This window comes from Aristolochia californica, unplaced genomic scaffold, assembly GCF_029961685.1.
Source record: "Aristolochia californica isolate CCGP_79_NKW_82.1479 unplaced genomic scaffold, dmAriCali1.0.hap1 SCAF_4, whole genome shotgun sequence".
In the NCBI taxonomy this organism is placed as follows: Eukaryota; Viridiplantae; Streptophyta; class Magnoliopsida; order Piperales; family Aristolochiaceae; genus Aristolochia; species Aristolochia californica.
The window spans coordinates 45,472,758-45,481,657 of NW_027182103.1; the positions used below are offsets into that span (position 1 = coordinate 45,472,758).

Genomic DNA, 8,900 nt, shown 5'->3' on the forward strand with positions numbered 1-8,900 from the left:
TTATTACGTATTTAATTTATTTTAATTGTTTACTATAAAAAAAAATAACTTTCGAGGTTCCATTGGTCCAAACCATTGAAGGAGGCCCACTCTTACCTTCCCAATCTACATAATTTAAATCGTTGATCTTGATATGGATGTTCTAGGGAGTGATGTAGGTGCAATTTGGCTTCGGTGATTGTCCCATATATCCAGCTTGTATCCTAAATATCAGTCAGGACTTGTATCTTAATAGTTCATGTTCTAGTATCAGCTTTCAAATACAGAGGAAGTGCACAATTTAGATTAAATACGAAACAACATTCTATACAAAACATGCAAAAAATAAACATCTATCTTTCAATTGAAACTATAAAACAATAGAACGACCATATCACAGTTTAATGGGAAAAGTTTTTGTGAGAAATTTTTCTGCGACTCGATTCTTCTCCTTCTCTTTCATCCACAAACCTTGTAGCTGTCAAAGTTGCCTGTTAGACTTGATGTCTAATAATAATAAAATAAACATCATAGAAATAGATATTAAATCCTCCATAATTTTTCTTATCATGAGAGCCATACATATATCATAGAATTGAAATAAGAAGACTAAATAAAGCGTACCTTTCATCTTGAAGAATATAAATAGAACTTGAAGCACACAAGATAACCTTTGATAATTCGTTTACAAGTGATAAGCTTGCTCCCATTCAGTCAGACTGGGTGTGCAATTAGCCTTAGCCTCACTTGTAAGGCCATGGAGGAATTTATAGATTTCCAAAGGGTGTGGCACTAATGACTATTCAGAAAGATACATCCCCTTAGGAGAGATACATCATTTAAGGAGAGATACATCCCCTCAAGAGAGATACATCTCCTTATGTCCAAGGGATGTGTCCAGTCAATGCACCCAATGAATCTACCTCTACAGGGGGATGTGTTGGCCATTATTCCCTATACTAAACATCCAATAACAAAGCATCTAGAAGTGGGCCCCATACCTCTAAAATCATGGTAATTTTATTTTATAAATAATATATTTGAAACCATAATTCCAACACTGCCATCCCACCATAGAGCACAGCCAAAGCAACCCACTCACAGAAGAGCTAGTTCAGCTACGTCTTATTTCTTAACTGGACGATACATCAAAAGTTCCTCTGATGACAGTACCATGTCTCTTATAGAATGCCCACATCCAATTTCATGCAATAAGCAATATGACTAAAGATTTTTCTTTCCATTGCAAGACCCTATTTGCCCATACCACTTGAAAAATCTGCTTCAAACCTGCTTTCGTTCTTTCCTGTTTAACATCCATTCTTGATTGACTTTTGAATCATCTTCATAGAATAAGGCAACAACAATTTCTAAATCCTAAGTCCAGTTCAAATGTATAAGCTTTAATGAAATCCCCGTATAGTCTAGGGAAAAAACTTTTATCACTGAGAGCACGTAGTTTCCATAAAGTCGGAGCATTGAAACATGCCATAGTGCCCTAGCTTTGAACATAAGCAACAAATTAAGATGATATTCAAAAGGCAAGTGTACATTCTGCATCAAAGTTTGCGATCAGTCTGCTTGGGCTCAAAGCGACCTTTCTAATTTGCCATTATTCTCCCCTTGAATAACATTGATACATAGAATATATCTAATTTGTATTTTCTCAGGCTATTAAGTTATTAAACTGACCAAAAGATTTTCATGTTAACTAAGGCTGTTTATATCATGGAAGAGGATCAAAAGTTCTTTATCTATGTCATTTACAAAAATAGCTTGTAACATGCTCGGTTACTTAGATCGAAGGAACGAACATATTGATACTCAATGACAATAAATTGTTACATGGAACTGATTCATTTCCTTGAGGTTGAAGTAACACTGTTGTATAATGATAAATGACATTGGGAAAGTGTGGAAGATATTATCGAGTCTCTAACACATAAAATGTACTCTATCAGCTTTTTTAGGTTTTGAAATTTGAGAGTGGGAGAGAGAGGTAGAGAGGGAGGGAGAGGGAGAGAGAGATATATATATCTTCCCCATCATCACTTTCCTCAAACAAATTCAAACCCATTTAAGCAAAGGAAGTAGTCTAACCTAAACTCTCAAATCTAATGGATTGTTTGTCAAAATTTGTTTCCAAAACCAATGATCTGACAGGACTCAACGGCTGACGGCACAACGAGCTCACGGTGGTGGACGAAACCACCACTACCTCACGGGACTAACGGAACAGTCCAAATCACCAAACGAGAGAGAATGTTGAGCTCTCTTGTTTCTCGGCAAACACAACGAACACGAGAGACAAACGATAAAAGGTTTCCATTCGGGGGTTTTCCCCCTTTCATTATATATTTAAGCTTTAAGTTTTCCTGTTACAAAATGGCCCATGGGCCCAATACAATACCACCCATCCCATTAAGCCTAATTTAATAACCCTATGTACATAACCCAAATTATATAACAAAATGAATCTCTAACACATGAATTATATACCACCTATTTGGATATTTTAGTTATTTTGCCCCTTGTTTTATTTATTCTCTTATTTCCTCACAAACCAAAGAGATAAGACCATGCTCTCTGTCAAACTAAATGAGGCTTATGACAAAATACTTGTAACTTTCTATTAAAAAATCATATTAAAATCTTGTGGAACCTTATACGTGTTGAGTACTCTGTATTGGTTGACTAATCCATTTTTTGGTGAATTATTTTAGGAACTTATATAACATAACATGGTTGTGTCAGTTTAATGAATTAGGATTCATTTTCTCAAGGTTGAGGCATGTTGAATTTATGGAAAAAACAAAAAATTTACAAACTTGATGTAATTTGAGTACATAAACCTCTATTTATAATAGAGGAAACAAGTAGAATCTAATTAAAATTAAAATACTCTTATCCTAGTTACACCCAAAGTTAAATACTAAAAGATAAGTCCTAGAATAATTGAACATAAATAAAAGACTTACATAACTAAAATACCTTTAAACCTTTTCTATGAGACCTCCTTTCATAATAATTTTGGTTCTGTAAGACTTTTTGTTACGAGAGTCATGTAAGAATATTACATACTTGCTCTTCAACAAAGTAACACCTATAAGAAGTGAATATTGTGAAAATGCAAATTAGTTTGTTAATTAATAACACCTTTTGGAAATGACAGCTCACATATAAAGTGGTCTTCCTGAGCCATTTGGACTGTTATTTATGTATACGACCAAATCACTAGAAGTGAGAGAGAGAGGGAGAGAGCGCTTTTGACGACTTCACAACATTATTCACTGTATTTACCTATTTCTTCGTATCTATTATACATAATGCTTAAAAATAGTGTCAAGAGAATTATCAAAATATTCATGATACCAATCAAGCTTTGACAAGCAACATCTTCGATCCCCTTAACCATCTGATCATGATGATAAGCCTTTGATTAAGAATTTTATCAGGAAATCTCAATTTATTATGCTCAGAGTTAGTTATTTTACGTGCCTTTATTATTTGACATGCAGCAGCTATACAACCTGTCATAACAGTCAAGCATTACTTAAATGGAGTTGAAGATTAGTGGATAATGTTCCTGTTATGCATATAACATTATCACATACTTATTCATCATGTAAATGACAAATCCTAGCTTCGTGCAGCTTAGTTGTTCATAGTTTCAGTACTTATTGTATGTAACAACGAATTATGCTTCATTTACAGATATGTTACTTTGATTGTTCATAAATATAAATGGTTTTGTTGATCAATTGCCTATTTACCTTAGTTACATGCAGACCCCATTTGTGAGACATCATTGACTGTCTTTAGGATCTTGTCTGATAATTTGTTAATCCAAAATCTGAAATCTTCTCTTCCTGAATCATCAAATCCGTAATTAAAACCGTTAAACTTCCATTTATTCAATGATAGATGATGTTTATTTCGAGTTTTCGATATTTCTGGTATATAAAGAGTAGATTTCCTTTTCAGTCTTCACTCCCATTATCATCTGGTACAAGAAGGGCAAGACCCTGACCTTCGTCCCAGAAAACCTTTTGGCCCCAGACAGAATTCCGGTGACATAACTGAAAACAGTAATCGACTATAGATACAAAAATTTCCTCAGAAGACCAAAAAGTGTCGCACTACTAGCAGACAATGGAAATTAAACACTTCCAGCAGTGACATGAGATGAATAGCATGACCCGCTAAGCGCAGGTGTTGACCTTCTGTTCAGAGGATGCAAGGGACAATAATCGCCATTTTGGAAATAAAAAACACGGTCACAATACGTAATAACAGACGGCTTTGTCAATTCCTTCACGTGTTACAGGTAAGACAGAGAAGTTCGAGAAAGAGAGAAAGAGAGAAAGATTGTCTGGGGACCGTGAATGCACGAGAGGGAAAGCCCCGTCGCCCATCCCATCAATTTCAAGAGACAGAGCACAGAAATGTAGGCGAGGAAGAAGGAGATGAACCTTGACGTTGTCACATACTCTCTTCTGTAGGCCACTCTTGACGAGGCCACCTCTTTCAAACCTTTCTTACATTCACAAACCTTAAAGTACTCCCCAACCTTAACAACCTTCCCATTTACTCTTCTAAACCTCTTGACTTTGGAAAAAAATAACCATAACATCCTGCTTGTGAAAATGTCCGAAAGAAAAGGAATCCTATGAAGGCTCCTACTCAAGCCTTTACTCAAACAAGGGTAGGCGTATCAGTTATATAAACACAAGATAGGACATGGAGCACAGCTATATAAATACAAGATGGGAATTAATGGCTGACACCATATACCTTGTAAAGTCATGCTGGCTCCCAGAAGATTCAGAGTTCATTTAACTATCTTAACTGCACTCGATTCTGTGTCATTAGTGTGTTTTAGAAAGATAGAATCGGATTTTGGAGAAGAAAGTGATAGTATAGAGCGTATAATGTGGATTCTTCCATGGATGCGATCTCCGTGTTTGACCAGGGGGAGGAAGGAGAGGGACAATGGCGTGAGAATCCCTTCGAGTCAGAAATGAAGGCGAGTGCGTTTTGTTTAATGAAACCGAGACCTCGAAACGCGTTGGGGTGTAGGGTTTGCACGTGCTTCGCCCACGGAATTTGAGAATTTTGCCGTTTTTACCCTTACCATCCTCTCTCGTGCATAACCATCTCCCTCCTCAATGTGTTCTTTTATCTGGAACCCTAGCTGCTTCTACTGCATCTCCCACCATTCACCCCTAAACATCCACTAAATTACCAAAATACCTGAACAGACTGCTTTCCTTTTCTGTTTAAAAACCCGAGCTAACTTAAACCGAGTTTGATTACAGTGTGACACTGATTAAAGGGAGACGAGTATTAGTATTGAGGATTGGCTTGGTTTTAGTAGAAATAATTTGGATTGGTAGGGTTATTAAGGAGGTGAAGAGGCAAGAGCACTCAAAAGTCAATAGACCAAGACACCAGAAAAATGTAATCGGGTTGGTTTAATTCAAATGGCATTGAGGTAGTTTATAAGAGTATGAAGGGGTATTTGCGTCACTCTCACCTTGATAATACAAAAGAATCCAACCGTATGAGAGTCAAGAAAAATAAAGAAACAGAGTTCAGACTCTCAGTAGTTTGAGAGATCATGGGAATATGGAATGAGCGATGAAATTCCTTCAGTCCCCGGACTCTGACTCTTAAGAAGGGAATGGAAGAATGAGAGATCCAATTTCATAAGTCTGCATTTTTCTTCTCCTTCTGAGGCGATTTTCGGGTAGGTCCCCTATTCAACGGACAATTAATCCCAGTCTTCTCATGCCCCAAAAGGATAATCACATCGTCTTACGTTTTAAATATATAGATCCATATTTCCAGCTTCCTCTCCCTGTATTTTTATTATATTATTCTGCTTGTTTAATGAGTTGTAAAGAGTATATCTAAGCCCTCAGTCTTCTCTTTTTAGTCCCATTCTGGAGCTTATTTTGCCAATGACTCGGTGAGGCCCTTTCGGGGTTGAGAAACAGAGGTCTCGTTCAATTGTCACTTCGAATTAGAGTTGGGTTTTTGTTCTGTTTGCCTTCTTCCGCTTGGTGAGTTTACTTCTCTAGTTTCCATACGATTTTCTTGGTGCTTTTCCTTTCTGTGCTTTTGCTTGTTTGCCATATCCAGTACTGTTTTGCGGTAGACTACTGACGGAGTTCTAACAAATGGAATTTCCTGGCGAAAGTTTGCATGAAATACTGTTGTTCCTCACTTAAACTTATACGCTTTTTATCGATTTTCGTCTCTCAGTTAAAATCTCTGCAGACTGCACTTTTTTGTTCTGTTTAGAGCTAATTGTTGGAGTTTGACGGTCTTTACGTCATCTACTCATCTTAGGCTTAACAGAAAACTGAGATCTTAAAGACAAGAGCTGCAGTTGCAAGTACGTATGAATCAAATCTACTCCATCTGTGTCTCAATTCGTGCAAAGACAAATCTCAGCTGAAAACAGTTCATTGATTTTAGGAAGAGACCACCTGCTCTTTGTTTTGTTTTCTCATTTTGATTCATCTTTTAACTCTTTGTTTTGTTTTCTCATTTTGATTCATCTCTAATTTTTTGTTTTGTTTTCTCATTTTGATTCATCTTTAGTTCTCTGTTTTTTTTTCATTTTAATTTATCTTTAGGGTGAATGTGGGAAGAGCTGATTGATATATAAAACTTTTACGAGTTGGAAGAGTTTTCCTGCTGCTCCTTACGTTAGTCTTCTTCTTCCATTCTATAGGATTAAGGGCAAGTGACGATGATGCCAGGGAATGGACATGTCACAGTCCCTCCGGGTTTCCGCTTTCATCCTACAGACGAGGAGCTTCTGTATTATTACTTGAGAAAGAAAGTTGCGTATGAAGCCATAGACCTGGATGTAATCCGTGATATAGATCTAAACAAGCTCGAGCCTTGGGACCTCACAGGTTAAATTTCTTCTTCTTCTAGGGTTTGCATGAAAAACACCCTCTCTTACTAACGTCGTGGCTCGAACGTTGAAAATAGTACATTCATGGATTGTCTTCAGAAGATGCACATTGGACTCAGCAACTATACTTTCTTTGTTGCCTATGCAGATAAATGTAGGATTGGGTCTGGCCCACAAAATGAGTGGTACTTCTTCAGCCATAAGGACAAGAAATACCCAACTGGGACCCGGACAAATAGGGCCACCACAGCTGGTTTCTGGAAAGCTACAGGGAGGGACAAGGCCATCCATCTCAGCAATTCCAAGAGGATTGGCATGAGAAAAACCCTAGTTTTCTACACTGGAAGAGCCCCTCATGGCCAGAAGACTGATTGGATCATGCACGAGTATCGTCTAGATGATGATAACTACGAAGTTCAGGTATCAAAAGAACCCAAAAATCATCTTCCAGTAACGATACCTTTTCTTCACAGAAGCCCCTTAGTATATAGTATTGTTCTTTCGTAAGACCTAAAAAACGAGAGCTACTCTTCTTTGTTCCCGCAGGAAGACGGGTGGGTCGTTTGCAGGGTATTTATGAAGAAAAACTTTCAAAGAGGCCCTCAAACGGAGATAGTAGCTGAAGACGAACAGTTTAATCACTTGAAGCCTAGTGGATCAGCTCATTTGGAGCACAAACACAACGTTCAGATGCAGTATGATTTCGGCTTCGATAACTCTATGCATCTTCCACAGCTTTTGAGCCCCGAATCTGCTGTCACGCCTTTTCTTCCACCAGTCAGATTGAACAATGTCGACATTGAGTGCTCCCAGAATTTGATGAAGCTAGGAGGTAGTGGTGGTGGTGGAGGAGGAGGAGTGGTTCAACACGAAAGGTTTCATGGTGACTGGTCTTTCTTGGACAAGCTTCTCGCCTCCCATCAAAATCTAGATCAGCTCTGCCTTGGCAAATGGAACTCTTCAACGTCCCAAGCTCTGGACATTGGCTCTTTTGTTCAAAAAGCTCCCTTCCAGTATCTTGGCTGCGAGGCTGACATTCTGAAATATTCCAAGTGAAACACTCAAAGACGTGTTTTTTTGGGCAGATGTTTAGGCACCAACTAGTTTAGAATGTTTAAGGTAAGTGTCTATCTGTATATATATATATACATACACCTGAAGTGCTTAGGGTATATGATTATTTCTTTATGCCTTTTCAACGGGGCATTTCATTTCTTATTTAGTTTCTCCATGTTAAGAGTTCTCCCTAAGAAAATATCTGGGCACCTCATTATAGAAATACCGTCATCCGATTTTAGAAATATTTCTTATATGTATTCTTAGTCTCTGGAAAGGAAAGGATTGTAATTGTTGGACTCGGTCTTGTAAACAACACCCAAAAAGAGAAAAAAAGACTAAATTCATGTTACAATTGTTTAACGTAGTTGGAGTAGATCAATTGTTGAATTTCTGGAAAAGAGAAAACTTTCACTAACTTGATGTAATTTGAGTACATAAGCCTCTATTTATAACAGAGTAAATAAATAGATTCCAATTACAATTAAACTATCCTTGTTCTAATTACATCCAAAGTTAAACATTAAAATATAAGTCCTAGAATTATTAAATAACTAAAATAACTAAAACACCTTTAACTAAGAGTCTTATGTAAGACCTTCTTCCATGAGACTTTTCTTAGACTCAACCATATTAATTCAGCCTCAGTGAGATTTTTTATAATGAGAGTCATGTAAAACTCTTTCATATTTGCTCTTCAACACTTTCCCTCAAATTGGAGTTTATAACTTCAACTTGCAAGGAAAAAAATTATTGGTCTTTAATCTTCTTTTGCTAAAAAAAATATTCATAGATGCAAAGTTATTCATCTTTTGCTCTCCCCCTTTCTTGAATATTTTGATCACAAAAAAATTATCACAACATGTAGAACAAAATATCTCGTTTGAATACTTCTTCTACTTCTCCTCCTCAAGTTGGGCAAAAAAAAAAACAT

General features: G+C 36.9%; 1 protein-coding gene across 1 annotated transcript; it reads left to right on the forward strand.

Moving 5' to 3' along the window:
- Positions 1 to 6,739: 6,739 nt before the first annotated feature.
- LOC137963995 (NAC domain-containing protein 76-like) lies at positions 6,740 to 7,966 on the forward strand. The gene is made up of 3 exons (XM_068811251.1): positions 6,740 to 6,908; positions 7,059 to 7,330; positions 7,457 to 7,966. Exons 1-3 carry the CDS (start codon positions 6,740 to 6,742, stop codon positions 7,964 to 7,966), a joined length of 951 nt encoding a protein of 316 aa, XP_068667352.1.
- Positions 7,967 to 8,900: the final 934 nt, after the last annotated feature.